The 25,762-nt window shown below is 56.0% G+C and overlaps 1 protein-coding gene across 2 annotated transcripts; it reads right to left on the reverse strand.

Moving 5' to 3' along the window:
* Nucleotides 1–4,390: 4,390 nt before the first annotated feature.
* Nucleotides 4,391–24,306, reverse strand: SLC45A3 (solute carrier family 45 member 3). 2 transcript variants are annotated; one of them, XM_060644287.3, is made up of 6 exons: nucleotides 24,176–24,249; nucleotides 22,506–22,640; nucleotides 10,942–11,339; nucleotides 9,289–10,074; nucleotides 8,323–8,588; nucleotides 4,391–6,189 (listed from the first exon to the last, which is right to left on the reverse strand). In XM_060644287.3, the coding sequence occupies exons 3-6, from the start codon at nucleotides 11,111–11,113 to the stop codon at nucleotides 5,752–5,754; spliced, it is 1,662 nt and encodes a 553-aa protein (XP_060500270.1). In that variant the 5' UTR covers nucleotides 11,114–11,339; nucleotides 22,506–22,640; nucleotides 24,176–24,249; the 3' UTR covers nucleotides 4,391–5,751. The 2 variants fall into 2 exon arrangements, with proteins under 2 accessions (XP_060500270.1, XP_060500269.1); XM_060644286.3 differs by lacking the exon at nucleotides 22,506–22,640 and having other exon boundaries at nucleotides 24,176–24,306.
* Between the last annotated feature and the right edge of the window lie 1,456 nt (nucleotides 24,307–25,762).

The raw sequence follows: 25,762 nt of genomic DNA on the forward strand, positions 1-25,762 counted from the left end.
CTGCCCCGTTCACACACTCTCTCTCTCTCTCTCAAAAATAAACATTTTTAAAATTTTTATAAAAATAAATAAATAAAAGAATAATACTCGCTTTTCAGAAAAGCTTCAGAGATAATGCAGAGGCTTCTTGTAGTCTCCTCACCTCCACCTTTTGCAATTGTTGATAAGTGGAACAAAAATAGCCCTGAATCAGTGCACCCTGGGACAAGTCACATCGTCTCAGTCGGCCTCAGTTTTGTCACTGGTGAGAGGGGGATCCGTCGGTCCTCACCCCCCATGCTGTCCCCACGTCACTGTAATAAAGTCACTGGGATGAGGCCAGCCTGTGAGGTGGTCTCTGGGTCCGGCCTGCTGCTCCCGGAGCCCGCTTCCTCTCCGGGACCTAGGTCTCCTAGCAGCCAGGGAGTGGGGGCAGCACCCGGTGCCCACCCCCACCCCCGACAGCCCCATCTGAGCTGCAGTGATAATGTCTTTCATCAGCACGGACCCCAGGGCGAACATAGGGTCCAGCATATGGGGAGGTAGACAAATATTATTTGACGAAAAGGTGGAGAGAACGTTACCTGGGGATTGTAAGTACTCAACAGTTCATGGGGGAGTGGGAGGCACGGGCACAGAATGATGGAGAGGAGGTCAAATGTCAGTAAGGGGCGGACTGATGTCAAGTCACCAGGGCACGCTAAGCTGCCTCCCAATGTGTGCCGAGGCCCAGTGACAGTGTCGGGTGTCAGAAAGCCCCTACCTTGAACAGGCCTCCAGCCAGTGGTGACAAGACCGCCAGGCTGCTGTAATCAAATCGGACCCTGGAAACCAAGGGCTTTTTCCCCAACGGCAAAGAAGTAACCTGAGATCCAGGCTGTCCGCCAGATGTTCCCCACTCTAACCTTCTTGCGCCGCCATCCCTCTAGAACTGGCTCTGCAAGGACGGGCACCCCAGGCCAGAAAGAAGACCCGTGAGGGTACAAAGGACGGGGCACCACCCACCCAACCCCCCCCCCCCTGTTTCTCCAGTTCCTAGGCTCACACCCCGAGCTGGGGCCCAGGGCTCCAGCCCTCTCTGGGGGATGGGCAGGGCCCAGCATGATGGGGACAGAGCGAGCTGTGGAATAGTCCGACCCTCTCTCTCCACCACAAAAACATCTTATTTTTCCCTCCTCTAAACTCTCTGGCTTATGCCATTTCCACTCACATCCTGCCTCATACATGTGGGCACGTTTGATTCAAAGGTGCTTGTTCAAGGGCGCCTGGGTGGCTCAGTCGGTTGAGCGTCCGACTTCGGTTCAGTTCATGACCTCACGGTCTGTGAGTTCGAGCCCCTCGTCGGGCTCTGTGCTGACAGCTCAGAGCCTGGAGCCTGCTTCGGATTCTGTGTCTCTCTCTTTCTCTGCCCTTCCCCCGCTCATGCTCTGTCTCTCTCTGTTAAAAAATAAACATTAAAAAAAAAATTCAAAGGTGCTTGTTCCTCTCCACCTAAATTCAGCAAATGGTCCTTACAGGCATGAGCCAGACTGCCCTTGTCTGAGAGCCTCACTCATGTTAGTTGTGAGATCTTTGAGGCTATTTGCAGTCCCCTCCTCCTTTCCAGAGTCCCCTTTCCTCCTGCTTCTCTCCTCTCCTCTGTCCTTAGCAAGGAGGACTGAGGAACTACCAACACAAAGTCCCAATGCTTGCGAGTTAGTTTAGCTGGTCCCAGATATTGAAAGCTTGTGCTAGAAAATCCCCTGTGAGCCCCAGCTTCCTGTTCCTGTGTATTCTGAGCCTCCTTTTGTGTACTCTGAGACAGTTTATACACGTGAGAGGGAGGGCTACCAGTCCAGTGGCCCAGGTTCAATGTTCCAGTGACAGACAGGCTGACATCGATGACTGACTGGTGGTTCTTTTTCTTCTTCCCACATCTCACACACACGCACACTAAAAAGCCCTGGGCCAGGTCTGTTTCCATATAGGAGAAATTAGGGAAGGAAACTGTGTGTGTGTGTGTGTGTGTGTGTGTGTGTGTGTGTGTGTAGTCTTGAACTTGAATTGGAAGTATTAATATAAACTCACAATGTGTTTACATTTTAAAAATGTCCTAGCTTTGTCCACTGGAAAGGCCTAAAAACAATGATGTACCCTGTAACGGGCACTCCTGGTGCAGATTTTATGGTCTCTAAAAACCCTATCCCACAAAAAGCAATCAGAGACCCTTCCAAGAAGTAGCTCATTCCAAATCTGTGGCAGGAAATATACAAGATGAGCCTGGACATCTAGTCATGCCAGAAAGCAGAGAAGCTTTAAAGGACCAAAAAAAAAAATGGCATCAAAAGGACTCAGAAATCAACTTGAGGGACGCTTGGGTGCTCAGCTGGTTGAGCGTCTGACTCTTGATTTTTGGCTCAGGTCATGATCCCAGGGTCAATGGGATCAAACTGTGTGAGATTCTCCCTCTCTCTCCCCGCCCCCCGCCTCTCTCTCTCCCCGCCTCCTAGGTCCCTCCCCCACTTGCATGCACTCACTCTCTAAGATAAAAAATAAATAAAAAATAAATCAACTTGAAGAGGCTTCCACTGGCCAGTCACAGGAGCAATATGAACATGAATAACAGCTGCGAAGGACTGAAACCCATCAAGTATGTTTAAATCCACGAACTCATAACAACACTAAGGGATAAAAACCTCTCTGGCATCATTAGGGATGTTAGGAAATCAATTCAATATTTTGAAAACTGGTAAATACAAGGAAGGAGTCAAGCATTTTTGAAGAAATATCATTTTCCAAGGTCTATGCAACAGTGGGTTGTAAGTACAGATAGCAGTGACTACTAACATCAAAAAAGAAAGACAATACCTGCTCCCTTCTATGGAAGTACACAAATCTACTAGGTATTCTTACAAAAATTTATCTATGTATATCTATAGATATATATATCTCTCTATGTATAAAATCTGATCTGGTCTCAGATTTTAATTACCAATTTACAGAAAATACAGGGGCAATAACATATGAAATGTCACCATGGGAATGATACCAGCAAAATCCAGATTTGTAGGAAAATAACGCAGTTTAACAAATAAATTACAAGGAAAAACATTAAAACTGAGAAGGTACCTGTGGATTACAAGAGATCTGAGAGACGTATCAATCCATTGCAACATCTGGAACTTAATTAGGTTCCAATTTGAGCAAAAACCGTAGGAGACAAGGAAATGTGAACACTGGTTAGTTAATTGCACTACTGAATTAGATTTAGTTCTGATCATAATGATGTGGCTATGTGTTTTTCATCTTAAAGTCCTTACCTTGTAGAAAAACATTCTGAGATACTCAGGAATGAAGTATAATATCTGAAATTTGCTGTAGGAGAGGGGCACCTGGGCGGCTCAGTCAGTTAAGTGTCTGACTTCAGCTCAGGTCATGATCTCATGGTCTGTGGGTTCAAGCCCCACTTTGGGCTCTGTGCTTACAGCTCAGAGCCTGGAGCCTGTATCTCCAGATTCTGTATCTCCCTCTCTCTGCCTCTCCCCAGCTTGTGCTCTCTCTCTCTCTCTCTCTCTCTCTCTCTCTCTCTCTCAATAATAAATAAATAAACTTAAAAATTATTAAAAAAAAAACAAAAACACCTCTCCCTCAATGGGTAGGGGAGGGAGAGTAGATAAAATTAAAATGGCAAACTGTTAATAATTGTTAAAATTGGGTTTGTTATACCAGGCTCATTTTTCATGTATGTTTGAAATTTTCCATAATAAAAGGTTAAATAAAATATAGAACATTTAAAAATAAAGTCAATCCTTTTTTAAAATTTTTATTTAAGTAATCTCTGCACCCAATGTGGGGCTCAAACTCTCAACCCCAAGATCAAGAGTCGCATGCTTCAATGACTGAGCCAGCCAGGCACCTCAAATAAAGCTGGTCCTTGCGTATGGTGTTAACCATTCTGACCACTAGAATTAGGAACAAGAAGGCCAGTCAAGTTTGGAAGGATGAGGGAGGTGGCATTGCAGGGAAGACTCTGAATTTGACCTAAGCCTGGCAGGAAGAGTGAAGGAAGCAAGGCTCAGTGATGTTGAAATCCTAGCCTGCACATACCAGGTTCGTTCCTACTTCCTATTGCTGTGGTTTAGATAGAAGGTGTTTGTTCCATCTCTTTGGCCACATTATGAGCCCCTTGCGAAGGAAAATGCCCCACTCCCTTGCACTCCGTGCTTTTCCCGCCCCCGCCCTCTCCCCAAATTCCCCAACTCTCCAGTCCAAGAGGTAGCTCCTCCTAGCCCATTGGCCAAGCATTGGAAGAATACTGGTCTCTGGCTCCATCTGCTGGCGATGCTGGGAACTGAACGTGTCAAAACAGCGGATGCTGAGGATTTGAAAGAGAGCTGGTCCTTCCCCCTCAGAAAAGATAAACACAGGCCAATTAAACATATAAGAAGCCTTTAATTTCATCACCATAAACATTATACTCTGATTGCTCACATACAGTATAAAATATTTACTCCACTAAATAAATAAGACATAACATTATTGCAAACGGCACTTAAACCCCCCCAGAGATAAGACCTCCTTAGCCCAGGCAGGGGGTACTCCTGAGTTTCTGTGCTTGATTCCCCAAGCACAGATATGCCCTGGGGGCTGAGACGGATACAGGCTCGAGGAGCCACACTCTGTGCTTCTGGTCCTGCAACAGCCCCAAGGAGAGGACTGTGGAGCCAGTGGGGAAGGGTAGGGGGTGGGCAGCTCCTTCATCAGCCCAGCCCTAGAGAGAGCAGAGAGGAGTTAGGAGTGGGGCGCAGGCTGGGCCAAGAGAGAGGCTAAGGAGGCTGCTGAGACCCGGAGCCCCGCCCTCCACATACCCCCAGCTCCCCCAGCCTTGGGTAACGTGACTTGGGATATCAGCTGGGTGAGTAGAGCTTCCAAGCTCCTGGGTTAGGCAGTATGGGGCCAGACCAATCACCCAGGAGAACATCCTGGCAATGCTCAGCCCAATAAACCAACCATCTCATAGGCCCATTGGAGATCTCACCCCTTAGACACCAAGATGGCAGAGCTGGGAACTGATTCCCCTCTACTTAGTTAAATAAATAAGTTAAATATTTAAAGGCCTGTGTCCCTATGATGTCAACACAGGGGCCAACAAGCCATGTCCCGATAAAATGTAGTTGGGGGGGAATAGTAGAAAGGCAGTGCTTTGGGGCCAGGCAGCTTCCTCCCTGTCCGATTCTTCCCCACAAATAACTTCCATATTTTCAAATCCTGTGGAGGAGAGTTTCACACTAGAAACTCCCATGCAAGAGTAACATCGAGGGAATCTATGGGATAAGGGGGCTTGGAGGTGAGAGACCAGGTGGTTGAGTTTACTCAGCTCCCCAGATCCCTTCTCTGGGCATGTCTTGACCAGGACACTGCCTGTTAACCCTACCTTGGGAATCCCCCCGCAGAGTCCTGCAGTCCAGTGCATGGAGCTAATGAAATGCCCTGCTCTTCTGGCCTCCCTGTAGAAGTCCAGACTGAAGCCTGTTTGGACCAATAGTCAGCCAGGCCTGAAGACCAGGGAGGGAGGGAGAGAGAGAAGCCCCAGGTCCCCTACCTGTGCGGCTACGCACCTCACTGCCACAGGGCGGCAGCAGAGAGCCACACCCCTTTGGCGGCAACAGAAACCAGAGGGCCCGCCCCACCCTGCCCCAGGAGGCTAACAGGATGTAGAGCCTGGGGGGGGGGGGAGGGGGGCAGGGCTGGGACCCAGTGAGGCAGGCCCCCCCTCAGTGGGTCAGAAGTACTCTACACCGAGTATTTGGCCAAGTCGCTCTTATCAAACACTACCTGTGTAGCAAAATAAATGGCCACCAAACCAAGGCCTGCAGCCGACACCATGTAGGCAGTGACAGACTGGCTGAGCTGAACAATGGAGCCCATGAACAGGGACGGGGCCACCTGGGACAGCAGGAAGGCACTGTCCAGGATGGCAAGGTCCAGGCAGATGCCCCGGCCCGGAAGGACCCTGGCCTCAGGCTGCTCGCCGACCACCACCCGCACGGAGACATCGCAGGCAGAGGCCCCACAGAGCACAGGTGGAGACGGGAGGAGGCCGCCGCCTCCGGCACCCATGTGTCCGTTGGGGAAGGGAGATCCGGCCTTGGGGCCCGGTGGGAAGCTGGTCTTCAGGCTGTCCTCACTGGCACTGCTTCCAGCGTCTCCTCGGTACTTGGGCAGGAAAACCTGGGGGGCGGAGGGGAGGAAAAAGGGGACGCGGACATTTAGGTACCCAAGCATAGGATCCCGGCTAGGAGAACAGACCCCAGCATTCAGACCAGGGGCCGGAAGACACCAGGCAACTGGCCTTCATGACAGTTATGCAGCAGGTGAGAGAGCCAGGCAGACCCTCCTTGGTTTGGGTCTAGTTAGGAGTCTCCTTAGGGGCAGGGGATCCCCCGGGGAGGGGACACATCTGAAACCACAAGTCTAGGTCTCCACTAGCCTCTCCTGGAGCCAGTAAGTGGCAGACGAACTCACAGTGCAGGCAAGGAAGAGAGCAGAACCCCAAGGTAAAGGGAAAAGAATGAAGACAGGTGAGAAGAGAGATGTGTAAGAACAGAGGAACAAAATCCAAAGCTGGGGCCCCTGATGGCCCCAGCCCCCACACAGGCTCTCTTAACCCTCCTACTTCCTGCCCCCCACCACTTCGCCTTGGGAAATCTTTCTCAACCTGGAAGAGAGAAACTCTGCTCCCACTGGGGTCCCCGGCCTGTGAGGTCCATGGCCCCAGCCTGGGGCAGGGAAGGTCCAGCAGACTCAGGCTGGAGGAAGAGAGGAACCAGAGGAATCTTCCAGGCTCCTATGGCCTAGCTGTGCTGATACTGAAGCCCTTCTTGCTTCCTATTCACTGTCTGCCTTAGATCAAGGTAGCCTGGCCCTGCCCAGAGCCCCCTGTTTTAGGATAGGGCCGGAATGTATCCGACACTGTCCCCGCGCCTGCTAGCACTGGACAGGAGAGGGCTCTCGAGCTGGCTGTGCTAGAGCCGGGACTCATGGCAGAGATGAAGCCAGGGAAGCCCACGGCTCTTGGCGTGGCCGGAAGTAGGCCAGGCAAGTACAGACGGCATACAGGGCCAAGTGTGCCATCAATCGCTGCTTGGAACCGGCCTCCTGGGACCTCTCCTCCCTGCCTGCCACCCCCGAAAAGACCAGTGAGGCCGGAGCCTGAAGAGGGCCCTAGGGGTAGACCCGCTCTTCAGTGTGAGGGGAGGACTGGCTCTAGCAGGTTCCCTGGCACGAGTGCATATGCCCACCCTGGCCTCTGGACACCTGCCCTCAAGCCCCCAGCCAGGGCAGTGAAAGAATGGAGGCTGATGAAGGTTATCAGTGCACTGACAGGAGTCTCAGGCACCAGGCTACCCCAACCAAAACACTGGCCCCTTCCTCCACACACCCCACCCCTGCAGCTACCTATTCAATCAAGCCTCCTAGCTAGGTATTTCTCTGCTACTTCACTCATGTCCTACAGGGGGCGGACATCCATCTTCCCTCTGGTCTGGAAGCTCTATGAGGGCAGGCCTACATCTCCTCCCTCAGGACACCCCAACTTCTTGCCCTCTGTGCGGAGCTCTGCACCCAGGGCTGCAGCTCACTGAAGCCAGTGAAGGGGACAAAGGTGACCACACGGCTTCGGTCAGGAGGCTTCCCCTCAGAAGGGGGCCCCTGGAGGGGCTGGTTCGCGTGGGGCCAAGCAGGAAGGAGGCCCCCAACTTACAGTGCCCAGGCGAGCGGTGTCAGATGCGTCGGGCTCAGAGATCCGCCGTGGGGGCGGGGGAAGGGGACGGAGGCAAAGGTGTGAGGCAGGAAAAGAAAAGAGAGAATTAGGCAGAAAAAGAAGATAAACCAGAAAGAGAAGGGGCAGTAAGGAGCCTTCCCCACATTGGAGAGTAGAGCAGGGTATTGGTCAGTCACACTGCCCCTCCCTGAATAAAGAGAGCTGTCGCCAACACCAGACCGTCCCCCCTCCCCATCTGCTGAGGCTACGTGCCCCAGAGGTCACCTGCTCCTGCCCCCTGCCTCTGCAGAGAACTCAGCCCAGACTGAGGGCCTCCGTTAGGCCTAGGCCGATTCCTCAGGATTCCCAAAGAAGGACTTAGCATTTCCTGCAATCATCCGCTCAAGTGCTTTATAGTTCTGACACCAGGAAGTCATTCCCAGAATCTAATCTACACCCTCCTTCCGCAGCCCACGTCTCTGGCCCTGGGCTACACGGGCTTCCTCTCCAATCAAAGAATGACTTCTCCGGTGTCTCTGGCCAGACTTGGGCTACTGCGTCTCCCCTCCACCCCGGCTCCACCCAGCGGCCAGTGTGAGTACCTGCTTCTCGCGGTGGTAGAGGGAGGCTAGTGTGTAGGGCAGGATCTGCAGGGCGGAGAAGGTGAACCCGGTGAGGGCAGCCGAGGCGGTCACCACGGCCACACTGCGGGACAGGCACATGGTGCCGGCAGCAACAGGGAAGGCCACCACGCTGGCCAAATAGACTGCCCGGGTGCCGAATCGCTGCACCAGCCGGTCCATGACCAGAGAGAAGAGCAGGGAAATGGCACACTGCAGGAACAGCCCCAGGCTGCCCATCCGGACCCCTGCAGGTGGGGAAGAAGAGGAAGTCAGACCCAGACCCACCCGTACAATCTGGGGAAGGCTCAGAATTGCGGGCACCCGCCATCCCAGCCTTGCTGTGGACCAGACCCGCTCCCTGCATCATCCCCACCCAGATGCAACAACGGGAGTCTAGGTTCTTCCACTGCCCTTAGAAAAGGTGAAGCCGCGGGCTAGGGGCAGAGGAAGATGTTGATTGCGAGGCTCAGCTAGTGCTCAGCTATCTAGGAGGCTGACAGGGAACACAAAGACAGTTCTGCCATTGGCTCCGGGACAAAGTTCCAGGAGGCCTGAGCCGAAGGTCTGGCCAGGCAATGTGGAAAGTCAGCAGGGGGAGCAGAGGGCACACTGAACTTGGGGCTAGGCAGACCTGCGACCCGGCCTTGACTCCTCCACTCTCTTTGGACCTTAAATAAGCTTGGCCTTTTCTGCTGTCAACTTGGGACGACGACTCTGAGCAAAGTCTCCGCAGCCGGAGGCTCCCCTGAGACTGCCAGCAAAGCTGACCTGCACGCTGGGGGCCGCATGCACAGGCTGGGCCCATTTATCTGATCGGGAAACCGGAGCCCAGGTACACAGCTCCCAGCCCGGCGCAGACTCGGGGCATCTTCCTATGCTGGACCGTCCCCCAGAGGGAACTCCCACAGCAGCCCCCTTGCCGAACGCCCGCTGCAGAGGCCTTACCTTCATCGTAATGTCTCCGTGCCTCAGTGCCTGGCTCAGCCCGGGGCACACCCTGGTACAGCCCCTCGCCCACGAAGTCCGTGTAAAACAGCGTGAAGGTCATGAATGCCATCCAGCTGCACAGTTCGGCCACAAAGAGTCTGCGCAGGGTGCGAGGCACACGGCAGCAGAGCTGGTGCAGCCGGGGAAACAGGGCGCCCAGGTTCCGGAAAGCCAGGCGGGTGTGGCATGGGCAGCAGCGCGGCGGCACGGAGGGGACCAACAGCCCTTCCGCTGGCTCAGCCGGACCCAGCGCCGCCTCCTCGGCCACAAACAGCGTGGCCGCCACGCAAGTGAGGAAGATGAGAGCGAGCAAGCCAAAGAGGCACTCCTCCTGGGTGCCCAGGTAGGGGGCCAGGGCACTGGCGTCCCAGTCGATTGCAGGCAGGAGGTAGCCCAGGCAGCCCCCAAGGCTGATCATGAAGGCGTAGACGGAGAAGGCCTGGCGACAGTGGTCTGGGTCCCGGAAGAGGTCGGACAGCAGGGCCTCCAGTGGAGTGAAGCACACCTGGCCGCAGAAGTCCAGCAGCCCCACACCCAGGATCAGCAGTGCCAGCTCCAGGGGCCTGGTATCCGGGCACAGCAGCCCCGCCAGCCAGCCGGCCCTCGGGATGAGGAAGAGGCTCAGGAGGACGCCTAGGGACAGGGCCCAGATGAAGGGCCTCCGGCGACCATAGCGCCCGCGCCAGTGGTCACTGGCTGAGCCTAGGAGTGGGACCGAGATGAGGCCCAGCACTGGCCCGATGCCTGCAGGAAGGACAAGTGGTATGAGCCAGAGGCTGGGACCCTAAGGGGTGGTGGGGAAGGGGGCCTAACCTCCTGGGAGAAGGATGGAAAGGACCACGGTCCTCTCGCATGGAGGGCCACCCCCACCTCCGTGCTGGACACAGTGCTGAGTATGGCACACAGGCTCTAATTTAGTCCTCGCAACTAGGATCCCTAATGCCCAGTCTCAGGATGGGCAAACTGATGCACGGGGCTACCGGTGAGACTTGTGCACTGGCACCCGGCAAGGGGGGCAAGAGGCCGAGTTCCATCAGGCAGTCTGACTCCAGAGCCTATGATCTGGACAGCCCCCTCTTCCCGGAGCCACCCCACGGTGACCTCTTTCTTGCCTCCGGTGGCTTTTGCAGAAAGCATCTGCAGTCAGGAGCCCAGCCCATACCCTAGGGGTAAGAAAGCCCAGGCTGGGAGACTCTGATCCTGCTAATCAGCAGCTAGCCTTGGGGCCCAGCTCAATCACCCAACTTCTTATCAGCCTCCATTACCTTCTCTGTGAAATGGATGGCCTCAAAGGGCTGTTGCAAGAACCAAATGAGATAACAGATAAGGTAGAAAGAGTAGACGAAGGTGCAGAGCAATTTCTCCAGTGTCTCCTGTGCACCAGCCAGGCAACGTGTAGGTGCCAGGTGAGGTGACCGGGGAATGTCCCTGTGTTCTTTTCCTACTGGGCCCCCTCCAGCCCAAGGTCACCCCTGTGTCCAGCAATGTCCCCCGACCAGCACCACAGCCTGAGGAACAGCAGGCAGCCACCTCCTCCTCTTTGGGCAAAGGCACCTACTTCCTGGGTATCATGTATCTGGAGCAGGAGGGAAGGAGGATGTGGTGACTCACCCAGCACCATGGTCATGAACTTCTCCTCTACCCCCACTTCCAGCAGCAAGGGCGGCACGTAGGTGATACCTGCAGCCAGGCACACCTCCAGGCCGAAGGTCAGCAGGTTGACCAGCAGGAGCTGGGCTTTCCGATGCCGCAGCAGACGGCTCACCCACAGCCTCTGGGCCATGGTGGACCAGGCAGGTTGGGCTCCGCCCGTTCACACACTCCAGAACTGCTCCGTCTCAGCCCTGCTCCAGATGCCCGGGCCTCTCCTCCTTGCTGCCACCAGCTGCCTAGGACTCAGCCGGGAGCCCATTTCTGCCAGCCTTCCGTGCAGGTGCGGCTTCTCAGCCCATGCTAGACGCCCGCTGCCGTGGGGTGCCTCGGTGCAGACATGGCTCATCACTCAGGTCCTAAAAGGGCAGGGACAATCAAACCCAGAGTGTTAAGTCCTGGGAACCAGGTCTCCGGGATTTGCTCTGAGTTCTCTGAATCCTGAGTTCACTCCCAGGCTGGCAGTGTGGCCGTGCTACCCCCTGCAGCCAATAAGGAAGCGCTTGTTAATGTTAGCCTAAGGCTGACATAACTAATAAGGTAAATATGATTTTTAAACCTCAGCACACTTCAGAACCAAACAGATGTCAAGTTTCTCTCTGTTTTGGAATATCTTTGCAATTGCCCTTGCCTGTTAGTATGGAAAAAAGAAAAAAAAAAAATCACACCAATTGAATTCCCAGTTCCCCAGGCTCTGTTATCAAGGTGCCCCTGGAGACCCTCTGCCAGGCCCGGATTGTTTGCTTTTCTCTCTCCACTTCCCAAAGCTGGGCTGTTCAACTGCCCTTTGTTAAGAGTAGTACTTCCCAATCTGCGCAGCCTGGCCACACACCGTGCTGCGCTATAACCTGAGCCCCCAAGGACAGGACAAGGGGGAAGGGAGGAGAGGCTGTGGTCTGTTGGGTTGGGGGTTAACCTGTCATTGAAACCACTTAAAGAAGGCTCCCGTGGAGGAACCTAGGCCTGAAAACCTCTCCCTGGAGTTTTCTCCCTGTGCTCAACGTTCCTGGGGAAGAAACATTCCCACAGGTACTGCCCAACTGTCACGGGACAATGGGGACTGTTCCCAGGTGCCAGCCTCACCGAGGCGTGAAACTGTAACACCTGGTGGCCACTATAATGACACCAGTAACCAGGGGCTGGCAGGATACCCCACCGCTTTCCAGGGCAGCCCTTCTCTGCTCCCCAAATGGCTCTATTCTCAGCAGACAGGTCCCCACAGCCCTTCCTGCTAGGCCTGCCTCCTGTGCATAGAGATCCCACGGCGGCGGGGGGGGGGGGGGGGGGGGGGACCACCCATCCTGTGCCCCCACCCCCCCCAGGCAACTGGCAGCCAGGTCTTACTTCCTGAATACGATGGTACCCAATGCAGTCTGCTGTTTAGGGGTGACCACTAAAAAGGCTAAATCAAGTCAGCCACAAAGAGGAGGTGTAGAAGGTGGGGCCTCCGTGAGAAAAGGCAAGCAAGCGTCCCCTAACTTTGTCATCTCTCTCAAAGAGGTGGGACAGAACTTCATGCCGCTCGTGGCTGGAGTCTGGAGTGCCTTCCCTTGCCTCACTGATTCCCTACCATAAATGCTGCTGAACAGCACTGCTCCTGTGCAAGGTCCACAGCTCTGAGGGCTCCACTCCCGGCCCCACCCCCACCCAGCGCCTGGGGCACCCTCAGTCCTCTTTATTCCCGTCCAATCTCAGCATCTCATAATCCTCCACTATACCGTCTTTTCTCTTTTCAAAGAACACTCAACCTCACAGGGCCTTATATGTTATAAAGCATGTCGTGGGTGTTCTCTGAAATACACCACAAAGAAATCAGATGGCCATCAATCCTGGGTAAGATGTGTTCATGTCTGCATTCCAGGACTCTGCCGCCGGCAGACCAGGAAGGAAGGGACTTTAGATATGGCTAGGCAACCAGCAGCCCCCTCCCCAAAGTTCTGCTCAGACACAGACCATCCACTTTGGGAAGGGGCGTGGCTCCCAAGGGGGTGGCATGGGGAGAGGGTAAAATACTGATCGAAGGGTCCCTAAGGGTGCTGGGAGGGGGCCACACGTAGGTCCTAGCTGGGCAGTTTTGAACCGAGCCCCTCCCCTGCCCTAGAATCCCCCACAAGGCAGGCAAGAGACTGCACATAGACCAAGACTCCAGCCTGGAGGGAACGGTTCTGGGCCAAAAGGCTTCCAGCCCATTCTACTCCCTACCCTCAGTCTGGGAAGGCCCTGGACACTCACCTACTCTGGGTTAAGGGAGCAGGTCCTCCTTTAGCAAACAGAGACTTTGTCAGACCCAGCCTCACCCACAACCTGCCCCCATTCCCAAGCCCTCGTTTTCTCCCTGCTGTTTAAAATAAGTAGCAGCTCTTGGGCCAAAACACTAATCACCCCACCTGCCTCCTTCCCTCCCCTAATCCAGCTCCTTGCTCCGGGGAACACGCAGGACGTCTGTAGCCCACAAGAGAGAGACTGAAAGACCAAAGGGGGGTGAAGACAGGAATTTCCCTCCATCCTCCTTCAGCCCAGATAGCTCATTAGCTGCCTCCCTCTCCCTCCTTTCTCCTGCCCCCTCCCCCCTCTTCTTTACCAGGTAACTGGGGGCTGGGCCAGGTGAGGAATTCATTGAAAGGAGCGGGGTAGGAAGTGGGCAGGCTCCAAGCCCAGCTCTGCACCCCTCTGTTCTTAGGTTGCTAAGCCCGTCCTCCCTCTTTTGACTTGTACTGTGCCCTGGGGTCCAGAGCACTCTTGCCACCCCTAGAGTTTATTCTTCCAGGCCCAGAACCGCCTAAGGAATTCCAAGCCCGTAAGAATATTCTCCCTTCCAAAGCTCCCTGTTCCGGGTCGGCTCTTGACACCTTCCCCCAGGGTCCCAGGCCGGCCCACTCACTCCAGAGTCCTCAGGGAGGAGGGAACTACAGAGGACCCCCACAGCACTAACCAGCCACCTGCCATCCCTCCAGTGCACGAACAGAGAAGCCCAGGCCCTGCCCAGTGCCCAGGCTCAGACAGGTGGGGGACAAGAAGTCTTCCGCATCAACTCCTGTCTGCAGCCTGCTGCAGCCCCAGGGCACGCTTCCCACCAAAGCTTGTAAGTGACAACTGACTGCTGGGCGCCCATTTTGGGGTGCTCCCCTGACTTCCTCAGGAATACAGGCAGGGAGACGGAATCCAATTCTCCCCAATGCCCTCCCGTGTCAGAGGTGCTTCTGACTCCAATCTTCCTGTCCCGCTGCTCCTGGAGCACTCTGCCTGTCTAGCAACCAGAAGATCAACCAGAAGAGCCAGCCTCCAAGGGCTCACCTGGTAGGGAGGGGGCGGGAAGAGGAGGCAAGTGGAGGTACAGAAAGGGGGAGTGTGGCCTGACCGTCCCCCCCCCCCCCACACACAAAAAAGAACAGCAGCCTTCAGGGAGGACAAGTCCCTCTCAAGTTCCAAGTATCTCCTCCTCTCTGGCCCCCCAATGACAGGACAACAAGAAGGCTGCGAGAAACCCAAGACCTCCAGAAACCTCCACGGAGCTCTGCCCCAGGCCATCTTTCCTCACCCCTGGGGGAGCAGAACTCTAGCACCCTGGGGACAGTCAGTGAGCCCAGCCCCAGACCACGGGAGACCTTCGCTCAACCCTCTGGCGCCCACCCTAGCATGAGGGGCCTGGGAAACATTTACCCGAAGAAGACACAGCTGAAAGCAGAGTGGGGGTGGGTGGGGTAAGAGATGGGAAAGACCTGAGGGCCCCCCCATCCCCTCGCACACCAAGGAAATCCCAGCCAGACCCCCAGAGGGGGCAATTCCTCAAGGTTCACAGGTGGTGAGTGGACTGGACGGACCCTTGGGCTGGAGCGCCCCCCTCGTCAGGTTAGGCCTCAGCGAGCACGGGGAAATGAAACTGAGCAGCAAGAACAAACTTGGCCTGAACTTTCTCCAAAATTCAAAAGACAGAGCGAAGGAGGTGGGAGGAAAGGCGAGAGCCCACTCCGGTAGCTCCCTATGGGAAGGGAGGGTCAGAGGGACGCATAAAGAGGCCTTTGAGGGCTTTCAAAGGGGCTCCTGCCACCCTCACGACTGAGGTGGAGCTGGGGGGAGCGGATCCCCTCTGCTGACAGACAGAGGCCAGGGCAGCCCAGGCTGGGGGCAGCCCCGCCGCGGGCCAGTGTCAGGCAGCAATTCTATGGGCTCTTTATGCGCCCGCGTCCCCGCACCCCGCCCAGGCACATCAAACGCTGCGGCCCCCACCCTGACCCCAGCAGCTCGGAGACCCCGCGTCCTCCTTCCCCGCTCACAAAGACGGCCAGGCTTTCTCACACGCTCCTCTACCCCTCTCAGCCCCCAGGCAGCCCCTCCCGCAGAGAAGGAAATGGGGTGGGGTGGGCTCCCTCGAGGAATAATGACTCAGCGGCAGAAAGGGGGTGGGGTCACTCCTGGCCAATCTGCCTGACACCAGCCCAGCACCCGAGGCTCTCCTGCCCCGGGACCAGGACGGAGGGCGGGTGACGAGCAACCCCCGGGTGGAGGCTGCAAGACTGCGGGAATGGGGACCCCAGAATGTCATTCCAAGTTGAGCTCTCCCAGGCCCTCTAAGTTGGGTGGCAGGGAAGAGGGCTGGGGGTTCACCAGCCCAGCATCCCTGTGACCCAACCCTGTGCCTCAGTCCCAGGGGCCCAACGTCCTCGGCTTTACCTGGTAAAACCTAGCACACAGCACTCCCGAAATGAGTTCTGCCCCCATGGGGCCTTGGGGCGCCCCGGAAAGAGGCCGTGCTGGCCAGCCAGGAGTCCTGAAAATGAGCATCCTTGTGAGGCAGTGGCTCTCATTACAGACCCCGGTTCAGGGATGCTGGGCTGTGGGAACTGCTACCTGGGCAGCTGTGGGGGGCGGGGAGGGGGGGAGGGGCGCACAGGATTAGACTGTGCGCGGTTTCAGTGTCTTCCAACCCACATTCAGTCTTTGACTCTCCAGGCTCCAATTTCCAAAGAAGTGAGGGTCTGCCTTCCCCAATCCCACCCTATCAAAAAGGCCATGATCTGAGCAAATACCCGAGGCCTGCACTTTGCAAGGCTTCCCCAGACACCTGCAAACTCTGCTCGGAAAGCAGCCTCCACACCTCAAGGGAACTGTCAGAAAGAATAAGGGCTGGACAGAGCGGGGAAGAGCCCACCCCCGCCCCAGACTTGCTCCCTAGCTTTGCCTCCCCCGGGGCCCAGAGGCCAGGGATTTGGAGTTCGCCCTGCTGCGCTGCCTTTTCTTCACTCGGACTGGAAGCCTTCTGCTTAGCAGCTTGTCAGAGAGAGTGAGGGGGCTGCAGGCTGGGACACAAAGGGGGATTAGGGAGAAACCTCTCGGCCTGCAGAGTAATCCATCAAACTCTCTCCCGGCTGCCAGCACCGGCCCCTTCCCACTCAATTCCCCTTCCAGCTGCTGCAGCCCCCCCCCCCACCCCCTCCGGCTCCTGAGCCCTGTCACTTCGGGCAGCAAAGAGAATCCCAGGCCCTGGGGGGGCAGAGGGGGCACACCACAGACACTGGGAAAAGGGCAACGGCTCCCTCCCCCCACTCACCCCCAATGTGTGAAAACCCAACAGGTGGCAGTGGCTTGGAGGAAAGTTGCTTTTGTTGCCCTGTCTGAGAGCCCCAGCCCAGCTTCTGAAAGGAAACAAATGCCGAGGAGGTTGGGGGAAGGGGAGGGGAGAGGATGGGCGGGCAGTCCCTGGGGCCCCACTCTTATCTCCCCTCCCCTCTGCAGTCCAGTGACAGGAGTTCTGAGGCTGGCCTGACCCTCACCTTGGCCAGTCAGTCCTGGCCAGCCTAAGCCAAGGTGAAGCACCTTCCCAGGGGGTCGTCAGGCAATCCCATGGTGACCGTCTACACGGACACACATCTGACTCCAGGCAAAGACCTCCCAATCAGACTTCCCTTCTGAGAACAGCTGTGACCCAAGGTCACACTGGGTCACCTTGACCAAGTGCCCTCCAAACCTAGACAATCAACCTGCAGCTCCCTTCTGCCCGAGGGGCCACAGGCCTGTGAACCCCGGCAGATTCTGCAGGGTGACCTGGGTGTGGCAGTCAGCCTGACCTGGGTTTGCACGCCAACTCCACCACTTACAACTCTGTGACCTGGTTAGTTGCCCTCCCCGAGCCTCAGTTTCCTCGTCTGCAATTAACAATAACAGCTAACCCTGAGGCTTACTACATGCCAGGTCTTCCTCCAAGCATTCTAATCTTCCAACCGCCCGATGAGGTGGGTACAATGGTGAATATGCCCATGTGACAGGTGAGGAGCCTCAGATGAACACCACCAACTTCACAGCCGTGGGGTCTGTTGAAGAGACAGCCTGTGGGAAGTTCGAGGCAGCCCTTCCTTCAGTTGTCTGGGCTTCCCCAGCAGAGAAACCCGGGAGCCGGCTTTCCCATTCCGGATCAGGAGCAGCAGAGATCAGAACGGACCGGCTAGCCGCCCTTCTCCGCCCCCCCCTCACCCACGTGCCCCGCACGGCCTCCAACGCCTCTTTCAGCCCCCAGAGGCAGGAGGAATGCCAAGAATGTGAATGCCTCCCCAGGTGCTGGCCCCAACAGGTGAGGAGAGGTCACTGCAGCGGACCTGCCTGGTGGCTGAGGCCGCGAAGGAGCTGGAGGGTGGACTAAACACCCACAGTCATGAGACAAAGGTGGATCCCATCCCCAGGGAAAATAATCACGGTGGCTGACAGCTACTCACTGTCCAGAAGGTGTCTGGCATGGGCTGGATACCTGACATACCTTTCTCTCTAATTCAAACCATTTGAAAATCCTGCAGAGTGCTCTGAACTGGGAACCAGGACCATATACTCTGGTTTCAATGACTTTTGTAGCTGTATAGCCATTTTACGCGTCCCTCCACCCCGGGACTCACACGTGCAAAATGAGAGCTAGTCTAGATGCTGTCTAAAGTTCTTTACAACCGTACAGCTAAATGATCTCACACCCACCCACCCCCTGCCCTTGGCCTCAGGTATGGTGCTCTCCCTCGACAGGTGCCTACTGAGTGCGCACTGACAAGGCCACATGGCATTGGGGAGGAGGGTTGCATAGCCTTCCACCAAAGAGAGACACGGGGAACCAGGCGGAGAGGGGCTCCCCAGCCGCACTTAAGCCATCCTTTACCTGCTCAAGTACACTGCTCAAGTACAACAGGGTGCCAAAGATTAGCGGACACCTGAAACTGAGCCAAGTGACTGAGACATCTGGGGGCAGAACTGGCCTCCTCCCTACTCCCTCCCGGAGCTGGACACTGTTCCTGGCAGCAGTCGGTAAATTCTTTCTCTACCTGGGCCACAATAAAAGCTTCCCTACAAAGTGGGGTAACGGTACCAAGAAATCCCTTGGTCCAGGGTTGGGGGTGGGGGGTGGAGAATGAGGAGCTTGGCAGAGCGTGCAGGCCACTGGGAAGTTCTCTCTCCCTGCTGCCTTCTCAGTTCCTACAGCCCTGTGAAGTGAAACCTAAACAGCCTCTCTCCTAGCGAATTTGAACTCGGCCAGTCAGCCAGACCCAGCGGTTCTCTCCATCCTGCAGAGCCAACCCTTGCCCCCTTCCTGCAGACTGGCCTCCCTCAGGAGGTGCAGCCCACAGGAAGGAGGCCAGGGGGTGGAGGCTGGGCAGACCTACCCATCCCAGGCTGGGAGGGGGGGCCAGGGCGCTGGTCCTAGCTCTGTTGTGTCCCACCTCTAGGATCTCAAATTCAGTGGTCTCTCGGGCTCTTTCAGCCCCGATATCCTACGGTCTGTAACTAGTCCTATTTATCATCAGAGGGCTCGGGGTCAGATCCAGCCCCATGGAAAGGTATTCTCAAAAACAAATGCTCAGTGATGAGCAGTGTGCGAGGGGGCTCCAAAAAGGACTCTTTTATTAAAGGGTCCCAGTTTGCCCACCCCTGGAGGAAGTATGCCTCAGTGCATGCAACCTAACCTCCCCCAAAGGAATGTCAAAGAGCACTAAAACTCACTCACCCACCCACCTATCCATCCATCCAACACTCACTGAAATCCAATTCTGTGCCAGCCCACTGTGAAGGGGCCCTGGGTACAGAAATGACTGCCTGCAGCCCCCTTTAGCAGTGCTGAGACACAGGTCCCTGGAGTCGGGGCCCAAGACATAGGGCGTGACCAGTCCTCCCAGGGCTTCCTGGAGGAAGAAGCCATGTTGCTGAGCCTTGCAAGATGGGCAGGTAGGAACTATGCAGAAAAGGGCAGATATTTGCAAAACATAGTCACTGGAGCCTGGGACCTCCACACACACCTACCTCTCCTTTTGGCCCCGACCCAGTGAGGTACGATGGCAAGAATACCAGACCCTAAATTGTGGCAATGGGTTTCGATCTCAGACCTGGACCTAAGAGAGAGGAATTTATCAGCACCGGGCCTGATTTTGCTTCCAAAGTGGTCACCATGCTCCAGTTACTTCCCCGGGATGCCCTCTCGTTCACCTGAACCTTGTCCAGCTCAAGTCCCATACCTCCTTCAGGGCTCCTGGGAACCCAAGTTATCAAGGATCCCCTCTTTCCTCCGAACCTTGCTGTGCTCAACAGGCAGCCCTCAGGATTGGATACTGCTAGTGGTCCTCTGGTCTCCTGCCCCACTAGCTCTTCAGCTCCTAGAAAGCAAGGACCACAGTCCCTGTCCACGACCTGGATGGAGGTGTGGAGTGCTCAAGAGAAGGCCTTCCAAGTGAGGCTGAATCAGGATTCCTGTCTGATGAATCTGACCAACCTGCCAGGGATTCAGGCAGGGCCACAGTCGAGGTATTTGGGTGCACAGCTCTTTCTAGCGACAGGAGCCAGGAGTGGGAAGCTAGACTGCCACAATCCCTAGGGATGGGCCATGCACTCCCAGCTTGGACCCTATTTGTCACCTCAAAGGACATCTGAGATTAGAGGCTGGGGTGGGGCATAACAAAGAGCCTTGAGGAAGAAGGGACTTGTCTCTGGCTAGCTGCTCCTGAGGGCATCTATCTGGCTGGGCATTAGGTCTGGCCTGAAACTGGTGACTGAGGGACTATGGGCCACGGGACCAGGGGCTGGTCTCATCCCAGTTTCCCAGAGAGAGTGATCTCCAGAATTAACAAAAGAAGGGGAAGGGAACAAACAGGTACTAAGCACCTGGTCTGTGTAGGCACTTTGCTAAACATGCTCATCTCATTTAATCCTCACTGTAACCTTGCACGGTTTTACAGACACAGACGCCAAGGCCAACAGGTGAGGCAGGCCCGTCTCTAGTATCAGAAGCAAGAAGCCCTACAAGTCATTCAAGGTCAGTGGCAAAACTGTGGACTTCTTCCCACAAGGGAGGAAACACAGACTTCATAGTAGGAAAAGGGATTAAACAGGAAGTTCTGGCCAGATATCAGGACCATCCCGTGACGGCTCGGTCAGCTCCCGCCCCCAAGCAGGGACACTTAATACACTAGACAAAGCTCCACGCTCCAGCTCTATTGCCGGGAGTCAAGTGGCATCAGCGTTCGAGACCCCGGGCCTGGCACCAACTGGTCCAGCCTCTGTCCTTGCTATCCAGCAAACGGGGCCACTGACTATTCAAAGAAAGCCAGGCTGCATTTTTCTTCTGGACATCAGAAAGCAAGGCATCCTAAGGGCTGAAGGGGGTAGGACAGAACAGAACCCCACCTTCAGTGTGCCCCCCTCCTCCTCATACAGTTTCCCTAAAAATCACAGCAGGTAATCTGTCTGCATAGAAAGCTCTTGACCTTTCAAGCTACATATATATTCGCCTCCGTTATTTCATGGCACTCTCTTCCAACTTGCGGAGACAGGGAGGGCAGGGTTTCTGGACAGATTAAAAAAACAAGTCGCTCATGGTATTGACGCAGGAGAAACCAGGATGTCCAGTCCTGCTGTGTTCTCTGCACCAGACCACAAGTTCAACTGCAAATAGGTCATTCACAGCTTGCATATGGTTATATGTGGTCTAATTCCCTTGCTCCGAAACTCTGGTTTCTAAGTGTAAACAGCAATAATTACTCCCATTGTTACCAAATAACAGCAGCTGACATGTGCCAGGCTCTTTTTACACAAGCTGCTATGCTTGGAGCTTTACCTATATCAGCCTGTTTAATCCTCATGATATTGTGAGGTGGGTACTATTATTCTCATTGCACAGAGGAGGAAGTTGGAGCACAGAGGGGTGAAATAACTTGCACAAGAGGAGATGGGATTGAAATCCAGGCAACTGGGTGCTGGAGGCCAGTCTCTTAACCAGTCATACGGACTCCCCAAGGTCCAGAAGACCTTGCTCCCAAAGAAACAAGAGCAGAACCCAAGAATAGAGTTCCGGGCTAGGTGCTGCTGTGCGTTCGGTCACAGGTGAGAGATACAGTAAATGCTAGCTAACATTTATTGAGCACTTACTACCTAAGGCACAAAGTCCAGTGCTCCGTACTCATGATTTAATAATATACATTTTTCATATTTTACATATTACATACAATCAGATATTTATATTTAATTTAATAAACAAAAAAAAAAGCTATGGGGTGCCTGGATGACTCGGTCTGAAGAGCATGCAACTCTTTTCTTTTTCTTTTTTTTTTACATTTAATTTTGAGAGACAGAACACTAGTTGGGGAGGGGCAGAGAGAGAGGGAGACAGAGAATCTGAAGCAGGCTCCAGGCTCCGAGCTGTCAGCACAGAGCCGGACGTGGGGCTGAACTCACAAACTGTGAGATCATGACCTGAGCCGCAGTCGGATGCTTAACCGACTGAGCCACTCAGGTGCCCCAAGCATGCAGCTCTTGATCTCAGGGTCCTCAGGTCCTGAGTTCAAGCCCCATGTTGGGTATAGACATTACATAAACAAACAAACTTAAAAAAAAAAAAAAAAAAAGCTGTAAGGACACCTGGGTGGCTCAGTTCGTTAAGCATCCATCCAAGTCTTGATCTCAGCTCAGGTCATGATCTCACAGTTTGGGAGTTCAAGCCCCGCACTGGAGTCTGCACTGACAGTGCAGAGCCTGCTTGGGATTCTCTGTCTCCCTTCTCTCTGCCCCTCTCCCACTCTCTCCCTCTCTGTCTCCCTCTCAAAAAAAAAAAAAAAAAAAAAAAAAATCTGTAAAGCATTATTATCATCATCATCTCCATTTTGCATCCAGGGATACTGAGACTTTGAAGAAGTAACTTGCCCAACCTTCCATGGCTAGTGGAGTAGCCAAGATATAAACCTTGTCTGACAGTCTAGGGTTTTATCCACAATGTTGTGTTGTCAGGCTCTGATGGTCCAGATGATGGTACGTAATTTCTCCTTCGGAGTCCTCGGACCATCCCCACCTTTCTGCCTTTTCCCTCCAGGGCCCTGCCCAGGCTGGAGAGGCGGGGGTGGGGGGCGCCACCACCCGGTGGCCTGGAAGGACCTCAGGGGGCCACCAAGAATCACTGTCCAGTCCCTCCTCCTCCTTCAGGATAACCCAGAGAGCCAGGCGGGGCAGGAGAGTTCACCACACCCTCCATGAGGACACAGGAAAACTGCCCCTCGCACACCCCACACACATACTCTAATTGGGGCCTGGATGTCCACAGCTGTACATTCATCCACAGCTGTATTTTCCTCTTCAGACTCATCCTGCTGACTCAAGCTCCATTTTTCTGAGCCCTTTTAGAAAAACAGAGTCCTGGCTCCATGACAGGCCTGGGGGGAGGAGATAAGGAAGGAATGAGGGGATGGGACCCATCCAACAGAAGGGCCTGTGACCTCAAATACCGTAGCACTCACTCCCTAGGAGGAGTTGCTCCATGGGTTTCCTCAGGCTTCCCTTCCAGCCTGCCCCTCCTGGGCCTTCCCCTCCCTAGCCCCCTGTGCCAGCCTGCCCCCCAGGCCTTGGGCAGGTGAGCCCACACCAAGGCTGTCTCCTTCTGAAAGGAGAGCTGCCAAGTGCATCAGGAAAGGCAGCCAGAAGCCCCCAGGGCCTCGCCCCACCCCTGAGCAATGCTTCCAGGAGCCCAGTAAGGGTCACTCTGGGCCTGGGTGCACTGGCTATGGGCAGCAAAACAGCAGCTGGGCTATTCTTAGTGTCCGCTCCACTGGGATCAGGTCTGTGTAACAGCTGAAGGGCAAGTCCTTACCAGGTACCCACCATGCCAAACCCCTCCCTAGCCCCAACTCTGGCCCCTGGGGAAAAGAGGAAGCAGGGTGGCAGGAGGAGCCCAGGGGGAGGGGTAAAAGCTGAGCAAGTCAAGAGTGTGTGAGGAAGATGGAAGCTGATCCAGAGGTCAAGGGCAAAGGCAAGTCGGGGCGGGGGGGGGGGGGGGGGGGTGTTCCAGCGCTTGAGGGGAACGGGAGACTCCGCAAGCACTGGCTCTCACTCAGGAGAAACGCCGCAGGTCCCTCCCCGGGAGCTTCTCCAGCAGGCCATGCTCTTGCCTAAGCCCAGAGCCCTGAGAAGCTACAGCAGATGCCCAGGTACCATCTCATCACACCTGTTTGCTGATCTCGGCACTCTCACCGTCCCTCCCACCGGCCCTACCCGAGAGTCCCGGGAGGCGAGGAGAAAAGGGCCTCTCCTCTTCCTCCTCCCCTGAAGGATAACCGAGGCGGAGAAGGGGGCAGAGGAGCTCACACACGCACACACTCCCGCTTCAACTCTGCCTGCAGCCCGGCCCCAAGACTAACGTCCGGGAGCGCTGGGCCACCTACCCCTCCCTTCGTGACCCCCTCACTCTCGTCCCGGCACGCCGGCCCCCGAGCCCGAGGACCCCCGCGGCATCCCGGCCGCCGGCCCCTCTCCCGGCTCCCCGGTCCCGGACTGTGCGCGCCGCGGTGACTCATCCCGTCCCTTTCCGGTGAAGCCGAGACAAGGGAAGAAAATAAATGCAACTTTCCAAAGAAAACTCTGACGCTGGAGCTGCAACAGGAGCGAGTGGCCGGTCCACCCCGCGGTCTGCCCGGCCCGGGGCCCCCCGGGAGGGCCCGCTCCCCGCCCACCCGCCGCCCGGCCCGGGACAGCGGGGGACCCGGCGCTCCAGCCCAGCCCGCCCTCGGCGGAAGAAAGCCCGGCTCCCCCGGGACCGAGCGGCAGGACGGGGGGCGCGCCCGGGGCCCGCCACCTCCCCCGGGAGTCGCGGGCGGCGCACAACACGCCACCCCGCGGAGCTCGGCCGCGCGGCGCCGCTCCCTCCGCCGCGCCGGGACCCCCTCCCCCGGGAGAGCGGGGGGCGCGCGCCTACCTGGCCGAGGCGTGCGGCTGTCACCCGGGGCCGGCGCGTGCGAGCTCGTCCCCCCCGCCTCCTCCCAACGCGCGCCAGCCGGCGGCTTTTAAATCTCCAGGTTGCTCGGCGGGGGGAGAGAGCATGCGCGCTGGGGCTGCGGGAGGGGGCGGGGCGAGGCGGGCCGGGGGGGTGCGGGAGGGGTGTGGAGGGGTGGGGCTGGTCCCCTGGGGAAGAAAGCGGGAGGTCTCGACGCCGTCTTTGTAGCCACCACCGAGACGGGCAGCCCCCGCGTGGCTCCCCGACTGCCCTGTCATTACCTAGGGCAGTGCACCGCCCCCTCGCCGCTCGCCACCAAAACATTTAGGTAAAAGCTGCCCGGCTCCGCGGGGCACCTCCCCTCCCCGGGGCCAGTCTGTGACCATTATCCGCACGTGCTTTTCTGGCCGTCAGCCTGTCCCAGGGCTGAGCTGCACCCCACCCACCCAGGACCAGCCCTTGAAAGGCGATGTCACAGCCTCCCCCAGTCACTCTTCCTCCTGTTTGCTCTCCTCTGAAACAGAAAGAGCTCCCTTAGAGCTAACGCAGCCCCTCTCTCTGAAGTTAAAAGCCAAATTTCAATTTTTTTGTCTCCTTAAGGATGTGTATGGGGAAGAGGGAGCGATACGCTGCCAGTAAAACGTTCCCTTTGTCAGGTAGCTGTTGAGCAAGGTCCCAACAGCTGTGTGTTTCCAGGATGCCGTGGACGAGAGCGGAACAATGCAGGTGGGAGACAGAGAACTGGAGGCCCAGGCTGGCCTTGAGGTGGGGGAGGCCCACATGTGTCTTTTTCCCTTCAGGGAGTTTAACTAGGGTGGAGAGAAATCCAGTTTATGTGGCTACTTGACTTGAATGCCACAAAAACCACAGAAAGATACCTTTGAAGGGGAGGAGCCAGTTGGCTGTAGCCCTGGGCTGGGCACTGGGGCACTGGAACCCAGTGCTGGCCCTGTCACCAACCAGGTGTGATGTGAAGCAAGTCCCTTCCATATCCTGGGTCTCTGTAAGGAGTTGGCCAGATCATCTCTCAGGGCACCCGAGCTAACAGGCCAAGAACAAGAAGAAAGGGAAATGGAGAAGGGGGAGAGAAGCTATGGAGCCCTGGCGGCCGTGGGGAAGAGGGTGCAGGAGAGAGCAGAGCAAAGTCAAGAACTTTCCGAGTCACTAACCAACTTTAACTCGGAAACTGTCTCAGCACTCACTCCTCCAACAGGTGACCCTCCAGAGCCCCAGTGGCTTTCCCAAGCCTTTGGAAAACCTGTGTGTGGCGGGTAGAGTCCTGGGTCCCTGAGCTGGTGTCCCCTCTGCCCCAGAAAAGAGGGCAGGGGTCAGAGGGAATTCCAGGTAAGCTGGAAAATTACAGAACAGGAGAGAGTGGATGACGGTATTTTCGAGGCCTGGGGAAAGAACACTGGGAGCAGGAGGGACTTGTCCTGCCTCAGAGGAGTAGCACCCCCTCTCTGCCCCCTTGACTCGTGGCCAGGGGCCTACATGCCTTCTGCCTTGTGGCCTGGGGAAGTGCAAGGAGGGCCCAGGGCAGTGAGCAGACAGCGTGGTGTGAGGTCCTGG

The sequence above is a fragment of the Panthera onca genome, chromosome F1, assembly GCF_046562875.1.
Source record: "Panthera onca isolate mPanOnc1 chromosome F1, mPanOnc1 haplotype 2, whole genome shotgun sequence".
NCBI classification, from domain to species: domain Eukaryota; kingdom Metazoa; phylum Chordata; class Mammalia; order Carnivora; family Felidae; genus Panthera; species Panthera onca.

Coding starts and splice junctions, on each gene's coding strand:
- SLC45A3 (XM_060644286.3), bottom strand. CDS start 11,113: ATGGCCCAGAGGCTGTGGGTGAGCCGTCTGCTGCGGCATCGGAAAGCC. Junction 10,075..10,941: donor GTTCATGACCATGGTGCTGG/GTGAGTCACCAC, acceptor TCCTTCCTGCAG/GCATCGGGCCAGTGCTGGGC. Junction 6,190..8,322: donor TCTACCACCGCGAGAAGCAG/GTACTCACACTG, acceptor TCCGCCCCCCAG/GTTTTCCTGCCCAAGTACCG.